The 18,061-nt window shown below is 34.7% G+C and overlaps 1 protein-coding gene across 1 annotated transcript in view; it reads left to right on the top strand.

Annotated features, from left to right (window-relative positions):
• Positions 1 to 18,061, top strand: part of LOC107015514 (probable prefoldin subunit 3) — a gene marked incomplete at its 5' end in the record, with an annotated part of 34,989 nt that overhangs the window by 13,819 nt on the left and 3,109 nt on the right. Inside the window, 2 exons of the mRNA XM_027912233.1 lie at positions 6,172 to 6,229; positions 7,220 to 7,291. Coding sequence (XP_027768034.1) covers positions 6,172 to 6,229; positions 7,220 to 7,291 — 130 coding nt within the window. The remainder of the gene's footprint in view (positions 1 to 6,171; positions 6,230 to 7,219; positions 7,292 to 18,061) is intronic.

The raw sequence follows: 18,061 nt of genomic DNA, 5'->3' as shown, positions 1-18,061 counted from the left end.
AAAAAACTTTTAGTATATGTAATCTTTGTAAACAACATTTTAAATATACATCTGGTGGGACTGGAGGTTCAACGGGGGGATTAAAAAAACATTTGATTAACAAGCATAGTAAAGAGTGGTTTGCATATATGTCTTCTCTTGAAGTTGTTGAAAATTGTAATGTTGAAGAATCGGTTAGAGGATCAAATATGGTTCAAAGTGAATTAAATACTTCGAACCCAAGTGGTCCTCTTACACATCGAACCTATAACAAGGATCGTGATCGTGAAAACTTTGCTAAAATGGTTGTTGTTTGTGGTTTACCTTTTAGTTTTGGAGAACATCCGGGTTTTATTGCTTATATTCGTGAAACATATAATCCTAGTTTTAAAGGTTTATCAAGAAGCATGGTAAAAAGAGATTTTTTTCGAATTTCAAGAAAAACATTGTCAATATTTACGTGCCTATTGAACTAATGGATTGTAGAGTTGCTATTACTACTGATATGGGTCGTAGTCCTAATGGTTTTGATTATTTAACTGTTACTGCGCATTGGATCGATTATAATTGGAATTTACAAAAAAGAATTATTGGTTATAAAATTTGTCAAAAGAAAAAAACCGGAATTTATATTGCTACTACTGTGTTGGAAATTTTAGATTTTTTCGGTCTTTGTGATAAAGTCGTTAGTATTACTTTCGATAATGCTTCTGTTAATTTAAATGCTATTAATATGCTAGAACCTAGACTTTGTCCTATTAGTAAATATGCTTTTCATGTTAGATGTGCCGCGCATATATTAAATTTGGTTGTTAGTGACGGTGTGAAATTATTTGAAAATAGTTGTGATAAAATTGATAATGCTTGTTTTTAGATTTTTCATATGAATAGTAGTAGTAGAATTAATCAATTTAAAGAACTTTGTAATGCATTTGAACTTCCGTTTAGAAAAGTTCCGAAGCATGTAAAAACTAGATGGAATTCCTTTTATGATATGCTTGAAGTTGCTTATGCATATAGGCAACCTATTACTACGCTATTTAATAATCATAATGCTTATCCTGAATTAAAAATTAATGATAGTGATTGGGATGAAGTAAATGAACTTAGAATATTTTTGAAATCATTTTATGGTGCTACTAAAATTTTTTCTGGAATATATTATCCTACTATTTCTGAAATTTTAATACACATGTGAGATTTCATCTATTTTTTCTGAATATAAAACAAATACTTTATTCACCTCTGCTATTGAAGTTATGATTACAAAATTTAAAAAATACTTTTTTCCTATTTCTCAAATTTATTTAACTGCAATTCTTTTCAACCCCGAATATAAAGAATATGGTGCAAAAGCTTTAGTTGAATGCATTTATCAGAATTTAGATATTCAACCTGAAGAAGAACCTGATTTGGTAACATGTCAAAATAGTATAAAATTCTTTGCAAAAGAAATGTATGATAAATATTCATTCTTAGATAATGTTGAAAATCCTCAAACGTCTATGAATCAAGTAGGTGCTCATGGACGAGTGAAACATAAACTTGGTCTTGACTCTTCTAATAAATGTGAATTTGTTAAATATCTTGAACAGGGTACAGATGATATTACAAACGATGCTGGTATACCGGAACTATTGAACTGGTGGAGGAATCGTGGAGCTCAATTTCCAAAACTTAGTAGGATGGTGAAGGATGTGCTTGCAATTCAAGGATCATCAGTAGCTTCGGAGGCAGCTTTCAGCGCGGCAAGATTTCAAATTGGAGACCACAGATATTCTTTAGCAGAAGACAGCTTGGAGATATCAGTGTTATTTAGAGACTGGATAAATGCTGAGAGTAGAAATCAAGGACTTCCAAAGTTAGATAGTCAATTTGAACTTTTCATAGATTCAGCTATTGGATGTGGTAGTGATGATGGCATCGAAATTCAAGATCGTCAACGAGCTTTACCAAGACCAGAAGTAGATCACAATCAATCCATAGCTGAGTTAGAAAGAGGATTTACGAGACTATACAACTATTAGTATTACATTCGAGACATAGTTGAAACATAACCCTTCCTAGAAGGTGGCTGCGTAAGCTATGTACTCTACTAATAGTTGTAAATTGAAATTGTAATTTGTTACAAATTTAAATAAATTAAATTGATATTTTTTAATTTTTGTAATTGTTTTATCCTTATTTTAATTTAATTTTTTTAAAATTACAAATTTTATTTATTTAATATTTACAAGATACAAGTTATAAATATAACTTATAAAATAAATATTAATAAATATAAGTAATAACTTATAAAGTATAAACTTCAAAAGATTTAAATTTTGAAAACTTTATTAGACTTTACTTGCAAACTTAACAATAACAAAAAAATTAATAAAATATCTTTAAAATAAACTTAAGTAAAAAATTATAGTATAAATTTAAAAACTATTAATTTATACTTAAAAAAAAAATATTTTCGTAATTTCAAAAAATATCGTCCCGTTAATCCCGTCCCGTTCCATCCCGGTCCGTTCCGGTTCATTCCGGTTCCATCCCGGTATATAGTGGAACGGGACGGAACCGATGAATCATCCCGGTAATTCCGGTCCGGTTCATCCCGGTACCGGTCAACGGATTCCGGTCCGGTCCGGTACCGGTTCATTCCGGTCCGGTGACCCGATTCCGATCCGTTGACCAGTCTTAGGCGAGACAGACCCTTGTCGCCTTTTTCCATATAAAACACTGTCCACTATTTTTAAATTTCACATCAAAGCTTACTAGACTTTTCAACTCTTGGGAACCTCTGCATCTTGTTTTCTTGCATACAGCCTCTACTTCCATTCTTCTGGCTTGTCTTGAGCTGTCTACTTGAAATAGTAGCTCCAAGGCCTCCTCTTCATGGCCCTGGAAGTCAACACCCAAAACTTTACCCAACTTGATCAAGTTATGTTGTACCCAGTTTGAAGTCTCCCTCTCCTTATTTCATTTTTCTTCTTGCTGTTGAGTTTGCAGCGGTTCTGGTTCCTCAATCTTTCAGTCCTTCATGAGATTGATTGAACCAACCTAGAATATATAATTGCATATATAAATAGCAAATAAATAACACATTAGCAAATATTTCAATTCAAAAACTAAAAGTAGCTAGCAGATACTACAGTCTAGAACTTGAATGACTTATTTTGAGAATGATAACTTTTTTTCCTATTTATCCACAGGTATACTACATCAAAGTAGCCCCCCTCCAAAAGTATTACAAACTAGACTCACTCCATCTGTGCTTTTTGTCACAAATAGTCTATAACATCAAAACGTTCTTGTGCCTGTACTAAAACTTCCTGTTTACACCAAAAATAATAAAGAGCTATACAATTCATCTTGAAATTCTGCGAATTGTTCTTCTTGCCCTCAAAACATCTTTGATTCCTTTCTTTCCACACTGTCCAGCATATACAAGCTGGGAAAATCCTCCATATCTCCTCCTCAATGGTAGTATTGCCTATATTGATCCAACAATTTAGGAGTTGTGCTATGTTTCTTGGTTTCACCCAAGTGATCTTCCTAATCAGATGCCATTGGAATTGTTGTTTCTGGGCAAATAATTACTATATGAATTAGTACATAACTAAATTGAATTGGGCAGAAATAAAAATAGGACTATCATTTGTTATTAAAAAAATGGGAAGACTGCAGAATAGAAAACAGAGTATATAAAAGAGTCTTAAAAAAACAGAGGAATGAGAAGCTGTTCACAGTGGCATACTGGTTAAGGGTTGCGAAATAAGAACAAGAAGAACAAAGTGTTGACTGTCATGAAGCAGAGGAGAAAGAAGAAGAAGAGTGAAGATCAACATTGAAGAATGTACTTGAAGTCTGAAGAGAAGTGTTGAAGTCTGAAGTTTGGAGAAGAAATTCGTGGTTTGTGGCTTTTGTGCAAATAAACCCTAATATTGTCTTTTTAACTTTTAAATCGATGCCATTTTTTAGAAACAAATGGCGACGCCTCTATCGCCTCGCAGCGTCACCACTCCCCTATTCTCGCCTTTTCTCGGCTTTGCGATATCGCCTTGCTTGCTAATAATAGCCTTTTAGGCAAGAACGCCTCGCCTCGCCTCTCACCTAAGGCAGTAGGGTGAGCGCCTTTCACAACACTGGGTCGAAGAAGTATTGGGGAGAGGTGATAGACAAGACATGACACAGTTTCCACATTCTGAGGACATTACCGTAGATAGGAGTTTGTGGAGGACATGGATTAAGGTGGAAGGTTAGTAGGTAGTAAAGCGTTGTCTTGCGTACTATTAGTCGTCGAATTACTCCTGTAGTTTCTAGTCCTTCGATTTTATTGCTATTTAGTGTTTGTTGTACTTCAATTGTCGTATTATTTTATTGTAGTTACTGTTCAGAATGATTTGTCAAATTTTCTATAGTATTTGCCATGGTTTCCTCACTTCTGTATTTTTTTTTACTGCTCTGAACTTTTTTTCTTGGAGGCGAGGTTTTTTTCAAAAACTTCACTACCTTCAAGATAGGGGTAAGAAAATGCGTACACTCTACCCTTCCTATTTTATGGAACTAAACTGGGTATGTTGTTGTTGACGGTGAGTTATCAATGCCTAGAGCCACACATACAGAAACTTCCATCGTCTCCTCTTCTCCCACATGTTTTTCTTCTCTTTTCTCCTTCCTCTTGCATGATTGGTACTGGATCCTCCGGCCATTCTGTGCCCTCCCAAGTAGTGACATTCGTTGTCTTTGGCTTACATTGATGACCTGAGAAATATTTCTTATGTCATCTGTTATATAGTCCCTTCTCTCTCAGATTTGCCAGCTCAGTGTTTGGTTTGAAGGGAGCTTATGGTCTAGGATCCCAAGCCATAGTCCGGTCTAACATTGCCAAATCTGTAACATACTTCCACAGAGAACAATGGCCAGTTAGTGCCTCTTTTCTCAAAATGTGGCTATCAAACCGTATGTCAGCCTTCTCCTTCATATAGACTGTCACAGCTCATCTTATTTTGGTCTAAAATTGATGTATTTCAGAACTGCTCACATTTTCGTAACCAACCCCAGGTTACGATCGACTTCTGGAAAGTTGATTTTGGTTTTGGAAGAATTAAAGACAGGTAATGGTGACAATGATGTTTTGGATAGGCAGAGGAAGCAAGGGAGTGTTGTTCTGAAAAGGAGTAACAGTAGGTAGTGGAATACTGGACCAAGAGGGGTATTTGAAATCAATGGAACAGTAAACATGGGAAGGGGTATTTTGAAATCAATGGAACAGTAGACATGGGATTAGTATGAAGAGGGGAACTCTTGCCGTATTCTTCTCCAAGTCAAGCAAGAATTGGTTCAAGAATCCAAGAAGCTAATCCTTCTCAAACTTGGTTTCCATTCACGCGTCGACTTCCACTTGTTTTCTCCTATTTCCAAAGCTCTTTCCATGCGTTTCTTGTTCCTTGATCCATGTGATTAGCCATAACTGCAATTCCTCAAGGAATCCTTCATACACTTGGAATCTGCTTTGCCCCTGATCAACAGTCCTGATTCCTTCACTTCTTGCAGTGTACTTCTGCAATCAACTCTTGCAGTAGACATGTTAAGGAACTGGTTCTTCAATAGTTAGTTGTCATAAACTCTACCAGTCCTTATTTGAGATATGTTCAATATCTGGTTCTTGCATCATGTTTGTTAGTCATCAAAACTTAATATGGAGCATAGCTCACGGCTCCTAGCTCCTAGCTCAACTATATATAATAATGCAGTATCAGTTTTAGTTCTATTTAATAAGGATTCTAGGTAAAGCTACCTTTTTTTTTAAAAAAAAAAAAAGGGATTCTCACGCTTTGCTAAAATCAATATAGCATAAGCCTTGATTTCTTGTTCTTCCAAGTTTTGTAGCCTTGTAGGAGTCTCTTCATCTCTGAAACGATAAAATCACATGGGATTTTGGGACAAAATTGGAACTCTCTTGTTTCTTTTGTTCTTTAATGATTTGGCCTGTATACTAGAACTCATATATCATAAATTTGTAATCTTATACAATTCGGGTTGCTGTATCTGAATATTGTCACTACTAAAATTCATAAGCCCCAAAGCCATTCATATCAATAGTCCCTCTTTAAAATATATGCAAGTGGTTAGTTAGGTATGTTCTCCTTTAACTTTTCAATATATAATTTTTTAATGATAAATTCATGTCATCCATTGCAGACTTCAGCAGTATAGGGTGGTTGAAATGAAACTTCTGGCTCAGCAGAGGGATCTTCAGGTACATGTTCGTGTCTTATTTTCAAATTTAGTTCAAAATTCACAACTAAGTCTGTCCTGATGTGGATACCGACAATTGATTGGTCCTTGGATTAATGTGCTATCGTCATTCTGTTTTTTAGAGAAATTAAGTGGATAAGTGTTCACCTTTCAGTATTTTGATGGTTGATTCTTGTCCGATGGCGCATGGGAAGTTTTAGAACCATGCTTAAGTTCCGCGTATTTTGCTGTTGATTTCCAGGAATATTATCAAGACAATGGTGTGAATAGCCTTCTCACCAGATTGAAAGAAAAATAAAATATGGTAAATCTATGTTACATACGAGATCATATCAATTTCCTACGAATTTTCAGACTAAAGTTTTATGTAAGAGGAGTAAAGATTGTCCTTTCGTTTTTTTTGTTTGCTACTTGCTTCATGACAAAGCTAAGCATAGTGCTCAGATTTACAAGTCAGACCAACATATGAGGATTACAGAAATTACGTCACTCTACAGATGAATGGCTTCTCGTATAATTTCTTATAAGTGGAATTGCCTGACCCTCAAAGATAGCTTATGCATCGCAGAACTATAGAATGTTTTCTCCACTTCTGCTAGCTTCCGATTGCCAGTATGACTGCCTCATGTTACTAATGGGTTATTTTGAAATTCGAAGTGGAAGATACTCTCAATTTAAAGTAATCTGAAAGCGTGGTTAACGTATTGGTGCCGTTCCCAAAATAAACTATAATAAGGATTAGCTAAGTTAGCCTACCTCTGCAATCTGATTGACTGTTTGTAAAGATATATGTTGTTATACTGATTAGTCCCAAAGGTTTTCCCTCGAATGTTTAACATCTGCACGCGTGCTTTCACTAATGAAGTCAGATTCTATGATACGATCGGTAGAAATCATACCAAAAATGACTCAGTTTTGATAGGTAATGCTTTCATTTTGTTCTACTCAGATTTGTGGAGAGTTTCTCTTATCCTTGTTTCATCTATGCCAGGCAAAGATTCCTGATATAGAGAAATGCTTGGACATAGTTGCTACCTTGCAAGCTAAGAAGGGCAGTGGTGAGGTTTGTTCTAGTGCTATGTTTTTTGTTTTTTTTTTAAAATTTCAATTGAAGGCATCACCACTCTTTTTTATGTGCACATTGTCTGGTAGTTGACATCATATCATTTTGACTATTACAAATTCAGGACATGCATGTTTGCAACATTTGCGAATAAATTTTCTAAGTTGAGAAATAATAGTCTGGTCACCCTTATCAGAAACAGTAATTTATCGTATAGTGGTGAAACAATTCAACGTATTTACTACTTTCTTATGGTAGATGGTTTTGTTAAGGACATTTTAAGGTGTTGGAGACTCTTTTCAGTATTAGCTAAACTTTGGGACTTGAAGTGGCTGTATAAGATATTAATTGGTGGATTTGGTTGAACCAAATGGTCCCTTTAGTCCTGATACTTAAATTTGCATATTTCCATCTCTAACATGAGCGACCTTACCCAAGGATTAGAACAAAGACAGTAATGGTGATGCAATGATTCAATAAACATGAGCTGAAAGAAGTTCATGATTTAGAGGAGCTGGCTATCACTGTGTTTTCATGCCATTTACATTAGCTTATGGCATACTATTAAATAGAGATGATGTTGAATTTGAATATAAATATTTACCTCTATAATGCTAGGTGAAGTGCACAAGGACCATCAAATTCTACACAGTTCCTTCTAAGGCACAACTCTTTTGGTTGTGCTTATGTAGCTATCAAAATGTGAAATGATCTCAATTTGACCGTTTTGTGAATTTTTGTTGTTTCTTTTAAGCTCCACTAAAGTCAAACCATGGAAGAATGTTCTCTGCTGTGTTCTTAAAAGTGAAAAGTGCAATAAAGCGACAAGGTTGGCGGAGCTTGAGCAATAAGAAAGAATTAAAACTTCATGCTTCTTTGAGTGGGTTCGAACTTTGCTGTACACAGAAGCCTGGTATTTGAGTGGGGAGTGTAGCGAGGCCCATTATCCACTGAGTTCGAACCATGCGCCCATAAGCCCTTGAGAATTTGTCGGTTTTTCAAAAAGAAAAAAAAAACAAGCTGCTTTAAAATGAAGCATCTAACCTGTTGAAAATACAAAATAATACTCCCTCTGTCCCTATTTATGTGGTACCGTTTGACTTGACACAAAGTTAAGAAAAAAAAACGAGGACTTCTTAAACTTGTGGTCTAAAACATATCTTGGATATTTGTATGGTTATAAATCATTTTATTAATGGTAAAAACAAATTTTGGATATTTGTTTTCAATTATGGAAAGATGACATTCTTTTAGGGGAAAGACTAAAAAGGAAAAGGTGCCACATAAATTGGGACAAAGGGAGTATCAATAACAGATTGCTCTTGTTGGGATGACTTTACAAGTTATTGTTTCGAAGCTTCATTGCTTCACACATGAAGCGATAGCCTGTAAGTACACATCACTTAATCGCTTTAAGCGCTGAACTGGTGGCTTTTAATTACACTGTTCACCTTTGCCTTTTGGGAACTGCCTCACTACTGTATCAGCTCATCTATACTTATTCATTGTCTCTCTTTGTTGAGTTCATTATGACCACATAATGGTTTCCTAGGTCGTCAACTGTTGCATTCATTCCGCCATTGTTCACTGCTGCAACTGTGGTAACGAAGGAGTTGAATTCGGGAATGTGTTCTCTTTAGCCTGTACTTACTACCTTCAGATACTTCTCTCCCGCTCCTCTCGGAGTCGCGTACTAATTATATTGCAGCTTACTTCTTTGTATTGGGCTTAAATACTGCTGGCTATTTGAGAAACATTGAAAGCTTTTAAGCTGTTATGCCTCTTGACCCTTCTTAGAGCTAGCTTTAGCAATTTTTGAGTGAATTCCTCTACAATCGCCATTTACTACTATACCATCGATATGGATTCAGGGCCGAAGTTTCTAACTAATCTTTGTTTTGATGGTTTGTAATTGCTTTGTTAACACAATATCATGTTTGATGGGATGGTGGTTTTAATTATTTCTGTTTCTTTACCATGTGAAGCAATTCACAAGTTACTATCTCGTTGGAACTTGGAAGGATGTTTATCGTGTATTGCTGTGAGGATTTGGGAGGGGGAGAATATGAGGATGTATTCTTTTCTCAATATGACCATGATATTGTTTGTGTCTTCATAAAGTTCATTGAGATTTCTGCGGAGTAAGTCCAGTATTTAAGTGGAGAAGGGTAGAGGGGCAGGCTAAGTTGCTCGGACTTGAGTGTGGGTGTCTGATACGGGTGCAGATCCTTCATGATCTAATTTTTAAGATTCGGGATATGGATCCATGTACAAATACAGGTGCATGGAATGGCCTAAAAATAATTAAAATATCTAAGAGTTATAAAACCTAAATTATGAGATATTATGAGGAGAACTTGAGGAGAATCTTGGAATGAGACTAAAGAAAAAGGAGTGACATAAAAATTTCTATATAAAAAGTTACTCCATTCTCTTTAATTTCACCTTAGCTTTTGTATTGATTACATAGATCATTAAAACTGTCCGGACTTTTCCCATCGATTTTGGTCACAGTACCCAAAATTGGTTGACCAAATTGGACAGAAATCCCATACCCACAATCCGAGCAACTTAAGGGCGGGTCCATCATCCCCTCCGAAAGCTGTGATTGGTCCCAAATTTTTCGGTCATCGGAAAAAACCTATCGAGGCGTACTTTTGCTTCTTAGATCACGTAAACAACTTTATGTTAACTTTATTACTACCAATATATCTACTATCTATCTAGTTTTACTTCTATCTAATTCTACTACTAATCATATAATATTATAAGTGGGAACAAAAAAAGTTAAAAGTTGAATTACGATTTTACCCTTACTATAAATTAAAATATTATAAAACATTTAATTATTTAATTTAAATATTAAATTGTTTCATTTTAATTAAAATGTTGATAGACTTTTGCACTTCCTTAGGTTAATTCCTAATTAAAATATCTAATTTAATAACACATGTTTTCTATAATATATTTATATATATATATATAAATATATATATATATATATATATTCTCTTTTTTGAGATTTCAAATGTCTAAATAATTTGATTAATGTTTTATTCTCTATCTATAATTACTATGATTAAATTAAATTATATTAAATTGGTTAGTAAAAAGAGCAATCCTCATCTCCCCATGTATAAGATCATGATTATTTCATTAAATATATAAATTCTTCAACTTTTCATCTTCTCTTTTAATTATTAATAATACTCAGTTATGAGTTAATGACATTAATAGTCTTTAATTTCTTATCTTAATATTAAAAATTGTAGAGGTAAAGTTATGGTCTCCATTTATAATTCCTATAAATATTTTTTTTAAAAAAAAACTAAATGGTGAGGCTCGTAAGCCTCTTTTATATAAATCTCTAACTAATGGAGGAATATTTTTTGTTCACAAATTACCTCCTTTTGATGAGATTATTTTTTCGGCGATTTTCAGGTACCATTTATGTTATTTTTTTGTTTAAATATAATAATATTATATAAGATTTTAATAGTGATATTTTGTATCCTACTTTCATCATTATCACTTTTTGCTGTTTTATGAATTCTTGAATTTATTTGGAATCTTATATTTGTATATTGTATTTTGCCATGTAAAATATCATTTTTTTCTTATTCATATTATATCAGCTCATAGATTATCACAATATATTATTCTACTTCTTTTATTAATGTGGATTGTAGGGACACGTACAAAAAATTGATGGTTATTGATGGAGTAACTCATTCTTCTTATTGACATTTTTGTAGCTTTAATGATTAGTCATCTATAATTATGCTAGATATCTTGTTTGTTTACAATTTATGTTTACTTCTCTTTTAATATTATTTTTTATTTAGATTTCAATTTCATAATCGATAAGCTACTTTTTAAAAACTGAGACATTTTCAAATTGATGTATGTTCAAATAGTTTATGTTATCGACGTATATCATGAAGAAGACTCTTGAATTTGATAAGATATGGGAGAAAGAGTCAATAAGAACTCGAAATATTATGTACTATTTTTGTATTTATTTTTAATGTACATTATTATTGATCAATGTCTTATGAAGCATGTATACATTGTATTTTTTTCCTTCTCTATTTTTTCTGTGTTTTTTTCGTCTCTATTAGACATCTTAATTTAGTTTTCTATGAAGTCGTAAGTCTAAATACTTGTTTGAGCTCAAATTAGCCATTTGTAACTTTATTAAAAGTTTGCTAACTATTAACCAAAGTTTAAAAGTTATAGTAGATTGCTTAAAAAGAACTCATTTGAAACATCAAAATGTGCCCCTCATTGGTGTTTTATGGTTATATTATTAAAGATTTATTTATAATTTTTATATTATATTATTCATTACATGTTGTTTATACACTACATGTTTTCATTGCATTTTAGTCATTCTAACATATCTAGGAACACACGTGCAAAGCACGTGTCCAGAAACTAGTAATATATAAGTGGCAATAAATACACTCCACATGGTCAACATGTGGCTTATTTGAATTATCATTTAATTAGAGGATATTTATGTCAGTTAAGGCTTTCCATTTCATAGTTTCATGCTTTGATGATGTTGTACTAAATGTTACAATTTGTGTGCCTTTTTCCTTGTGCACAAAAAAGACTATATGTGTAGTTTTTTTTATTTAGGCCCACTTCATTCATTTCTTGATATATTCTTACATATTTTTAGTTTAAGATCATAAAATTCAAAAGACTTTTTTATTTTCTTAAAATTCTTTGTCAAGTTAAAATTAGACAAACTAATCAAAATAAAAGGAGTATTAGTTCTATAGTAACATGAAAAGTTAAGCTTTTAAATTAGTACTTCCTGTTGTCTATTTTTGTATGTCCAGTATTTGGCCGCATGGCCGCATAGCCCTTATTGAACAATAAGTAAAATGACAATTTTACTATATCATCCTTTGAATGTAATAAATTCAATGTTTAGAAAAATAACTATACTTAATAGTAAGAATAAACTAGGAACAAAGTAATAAGTTCTCTTAATTTTTTGAATTGGACAAATACAAGTGGATGTCATTCCTACAAGTATAAGACATGCATTCTTATTATGAAATGCTCCCTAGCACAGTTATCGAGTTTCTTCTCTCTCCTACTTTCTAAGAGGGGGATCCACCTCGACCAACCCTCCTGTGATCTTTCCAATTGTTGAAAACTCTCTTTTTTTTAAAAAAAAAAAAAACACAAACCTTCTTCAATGGAAGATTGTATTTATTTTGCGCAGGGATTAGTCATTTAAGCATTTGTTGATGCGCTGTTAGGTTTAATTTTTTGACATTGCACGACTAAAGGGGACAACAAGAGAATTGTATGAATGGACTGAAAGAAGCAGAAAAGCCTTCATCTGAACTTCTTTCAGTAGACAATCTATGATCTGGGTCTCTCAAGTTTTGCGGGAAGCTTCGAAAACAAAAGGTGAATGCGGTTAAGAGATGGAGGAAATCAAAGGATAGGGCAAATTTTTTGTGCCAGGAATTACAACAAATTTGGTAGGTATATTAGCTTGTGAGAGGAAGAAGAAGGTTTGACATTATTATCCCAGAGCTAATGTTCAACTCTGGAGGCTATTGTAGATAAAGTGGGAAGATGCATGGTTATAAGGAGGGTGAGGAAAACAGAAATTTGCACAGATTGATTGATAACAACATTCCATATGCCGAGTCTCTCAGAAGTAGTAAATGGGCTAGCAATGTGGTGGCATCTTTAATGAAGGGGGCCCCTATCTACATTGATGAAAAATCCAACAACTTTGGTGAAGTCCTAAAGAAAAGAGAATACGATTAACCAAATGCCCACGCTATCTGATGTTAGGAGATGGTTGAACAGGATTTGGAAGATAACACATGTGGCAAACATTTATGAGATGGGAGACGAAAGATTTTTGTTTGAATTTGCAGGTTGAACCAGGTCATTGGAGACTCCATTGGAGGTTGGGTCGAGATGGAGGAGGAGATAAAACTCCGTAACCACCTCAAATGGGAAAAATCAGGGTCTGAAGTTATGGGTCTAAAACACATACGGAGGTACCATTATTAGTTTTAGAATTATCTCCCATATGCAACTCTAGACATAGTTACCGACAAGAATCAACGTCGAAGAAGACAAAAGTCAAAATTGTCAGCCTTCGAGTAATTACTCAATTGGTAATGGAGAAAACCCTGCAGGTGGCAATTCTAAACCACGTGTTGTCACTGCAAACACGTGATATTCAGAAAATTCAAATTTGAAGTTGGGCCAACATCGTGCGGGTAAAGGTCCGTTGCTTTCGACTTTTAAAGCCAAAAACCTATTCCAATAGAACCCAATCAAAAGATTGTGGTGTCACATGAGGAGTATGTAAGCACGACAGAAGGTTTTAATGAACTCAACGAATTAGCTTCAGTGTTATCAAAGGCGAAAAACGCAAAAAAGCTCTAAGGTCCGTTGGGGCTTTAACCAAAAAAGGAAAATAAAGCATGGACTAGAATTAGTGGTGGCAAATGGGCGGGTTGGGTCAAATGTGGGCGGGTTGAAAATAGGTAAACATAAAATGGTAATCATTTAACCCGCCCATATTAGATATGGGTAAAATGGGTTGGGTAATATACTAGTTTACCCATATTTTACCCATATTTCATGAAGAAATAGTTCTTTACTTAAGAATTCAATATGGAGCAAATATTTTAATCTTTTTTAGTTGAAATCTGTTGAAAATGCTTCATTTAGTTTTGTTTTATTATAGAAGTAAAAAAGAACTTTAAAAAAGTTTCGGGGTTTGAGGTGGGGGTGGGGTGAGGTGGGGNAAAACATTTTCCTAAAAGGAGAACCTATTTATGGTAAGAAATCAGGGCAAATAAAACCCAACAAATCTCCCCCTTGGCCTGAATTTCTGACAAAATAAATTTGTCCACCTTCTTTATTTAATCTTCAACAACTTGCTTCTCCTCTCCATAATCTCCCCCCTTGTGGACGTAGGTCGATTGACCGAACCACGTTAAATCTTTGTGTCTTTTGGTATATTTCTCTTTGTCTTCTTACTTGTAGTCTTTCGAGGTTTGCATTGCTAGCTTCCGCGTTTACACTTGCTTATTTCCGGTCTTAACAGATTGGGGGAGGGGGTCGAGGGTAGAGGTGAAAAATGAAATTTTGAAGTTCAAAATATTTTTTAAAATAAATTTTAAAATTTTTTTTGGGGCGGGGTGAGGGTGGGGGGTCGATAGTTGAAATATTAATAGGGATCCATATATGAAAGTTTCAAAAAATCGCTTCTAAAACTAGGCAACGAAGGTTTTTTGAAAATTTGGAAAAACTGGGAATTACCCATATATGACCCGTAGTTTACCCATAATATACCCATATTAAATTTTAATGGGTAAAGTATGGGTTTAAGCCCAAATATTACCCATATTTAAAATCACTCTTTCAACCCATATTTAATAGGCTATTTGTGCGGGTCAGTGAAAAGTGGGCTTAAATTGCCGGCACTCCAAAACTAATAACTATAAAACATGAATGATAAATATATGAGAGCAAAGAAATTGATTTTCTTATTTGATTAACGTGAAATATCAATTGTTCAAAGTCACCTCTTCAACTTAGGCTCATTGGCAAGGATAAATATGTGCCTTAGAACCTTGATGATAACAATGAAGGGCACATAAAGCGAGGTGAAGTGCTCACCACGTTGTAAGCCTCACTTTAGGGCTTAAGCGTGCCTTTGACAACACTGAGTAGCTTCTGCGCCTTTGATAACAGCACTGGTTAGCTTCTAAATTCCGTAAACCCTTTGGAGGATGGGAAGGCATGGCCCAGACATGCAACACACCACACTTGTCGGAGGAGGTGAACGGAGGGGAAAGAATGAACTCGTATCCCGAGGATGAAGCCGGCGGGAAGAAAGAAGTTGGTAATGAAATTTAAATAGAAAGAGAAGAGAAGGTACAGGGCCACAACATGCAAAGATCAGAAAGAAACCTCCAAATCTAGCAAATTCACGATGCAGAACCAGTGAATATCCAAACTCCCTTAACCCATGAAGAAGCTGAATCAGACGCTTCTAACTGGGTCAGTTCCCACATATTGGAACTGAGCAACATTTACGGGGTTGCTTTCGAAGGTTTCGAAAAAAGAAACTTTAGAGCTCCTTATGAAAATTGATGAGAGGAACTCTGTTCTAGATAAAAAGGGTCAAGCAAAGACAACCTCAACTACAAAAAGCAGAGGCATCGGAAGAATGAATTAAAGAATTTAATGTCCTATCTTAACAAAGAAGTAGGAGGTGGTGGGAACAGGGGGAGAAACCTAAGCTTGACTTACCAATGAAAGTTAACTTATTTACTTGAAATGTAAGGGGACTCTATAAACCTAGAACAAAAGTCCTGGTGAAGAACTTACTTCAGAAATGGAAAGAAGATGTGTACTGCTTCTCATAAACAAAGTTGAGTAAGAACATAGAAGATATTGATAAACAGTTCTGGGATTGTAGATGAATGAGATGTGGATTTATGGAAGCAGAGGGTAGTGGGGAAGAGGGGGGGGGGTATTTTCACATGGGACAGCATGATATGGATCGGAAATCAGATTTAAATGGGACACCATCTCATCACGTATGAATTCATATCAACCCTAACTTCTTTTGGTTGGTACCTCATTTGGGGTGTATGCTCTTCATACCAAGGAGGAAAAATTGTTGTGCTAAGAAGAAATATCAGCAACCAGGGAGCTATGTGGGTGACACTGTGTGGCTTGTGGTGATTTCAATACCAACAGAACCATGGGGAAAGAAGAGGGTGTAATAGAATGAAAAATGTGATGATTGACTTTGTTCAATAGATAGAAGATATGGAGCTTCATGATCCCCACATGATTGGCGGGAGATACACATGGTTTAGGGTTCCAAATCATCCTGGTGCAGCTAGACTAGACAAATTCTTCTTCTCCATGGAATGGGAGGTGACCTTTAACAACATCAGGCAAAAAAATCGCCTAAGGTAATGTCATAACAGTCAATTCTTACTGGAAAGTGGAATTGGAGCAAAAGAGGTCAAACTTTAAGTTTGAAAGCTGGTCGCTAAAGGTGGAGGCTTTCAATGAGATGGTACAAAATTGGTGGGATGAATTCTATACAAGGTTGCCCCTGATTACAAGCTTAGTAGCAAACTAAGAATGTTGAACCATAAACTTGAAGTGTGGGGCAGAGCTACTTTCGGGGAAATGAGAAGAACAATTTGCTTGAAGAATTGGCTAAACTTGATTTGTTGCTGGAAAGTAGAGAACTATGTGAAGAAAAGATGATGGTGAGAACAAAAATTGTAGTTGAACTGGGGGAGTTGGCCAAGAATGAGGAGTCAAATGGAGACAAAATCCGAGTCTTGTGGCTAAAACAAGGTGATAACTACTGCTCCCAAATGCACATGCAAGTGTACGTGGTTGCAGAAGTAACTATGGCTCTTTTAGAATTGAGTTATCGAACCCAAATGATTATGATCAATTTGTATCAATTCTATTAGTTTCACAATTTAAAGAAAGTATTTTCACAAACTTCTATTTTATTTAATACTACTATTGTGAGTAATTGAATTATAAAAGTAACTAACAACGACAACTTCAATTTCCACGATTTTAACAATTAAGGGACAATTCCAGGGCTGCAACGTGCTTAAGGTTTCATGTATCACATCTCATGCATGAATTAACTACAATTATTGAATTACTAATTTACAAGGTTGATTTTATGATCATGATCTTTCGACCTCTAATCGCCAAACTCCAATAGACTGTCCATACTCAATTGGCGAGCATTTATATTATATCCTGTTTTGTTCAATGTTTGTCCGACTATCAATCCTAAACACGAATTTAAACAAGGGATATGCAAGAGAGATCGAGCTTTGTGTATTCTTTGGTATATCTACCTCTCCGTCTCTCGAGTTCAAGAATAGACAATATATTTATGTCAATGGCGACCAATCATGAAATACTAAAATAAGGATACAAAAGTAATTTAAGCGATAACCAACATTAATTCAAAACAATCGATATTCAACAGTTACATGTAGCTACAACCACAAAAGCTTTTAGCCACTCATAATATTCAGCATTGATTTTTGTCGAGCTCGTTTCCTTTTGCTACCATCACCTCCTATTTAGCTCAATCCTTTAGGTAACCCTGCATATGCTAATCATGTAGGTTAGTGTGCATTCTTTGCTATATTCACTCAAAACAATCAATTATAATCAAGCACGTCCTGAAAACATAAGGCATATGCAGGTAATTCGTACTAAATGGGCATATAAATACGCCTAAGGTCACCACCCAGACTTAAGCTTTTGTTCAACCTGGAACAAACTCTCGATTCTCAACTCATCATTCACGCCTTTGGACTCAACTGCTCGCATTAAAATCAACCATACACATTTAATCATGCTTTTGTAATCCACACTTCATGCAACAAATTAACGATGTAGTTCACATGTTAGTATACCAATTAACACCACATAGCCTCAATGAATGACTCTTCATATAAGAACGTACCGAAGTACAATTCACCCAAATGTGCATCATGAATGCCCTCTTTAGTATTGCTTTTCACTCATCATGTTTGTATATTGTATTTCAAACCAAAGCCTATTTTTCAAAGTCAAATTTTCACTCTCACAATTGATGTTCTTACATATCCTAAAATATCATAGGCTTTGCCTTAGTGTACTTTAAAATCAAGAAGACTTAAATTTGGTTGTAATGTCGGTTTAAGGCGGGGTTGGGGTGGGGGG

The sequence above is a fragment of the Solanum pennellii genome, chromosome 1 (genome assembly GCF_001406875.1).
Source record: "Solanum pennellii chromosome 1, SPENNV200".
NCBI classification, from domain to species: Eukaryota; Viridiplantae; Streptophyta; class Magnoliopsida; order Solanales; family Solanaceae; genus Solanum; species Solanum pennellii.
This window is presented reverse-complemented; position numbering and strand designations above follow the sequence as displayed.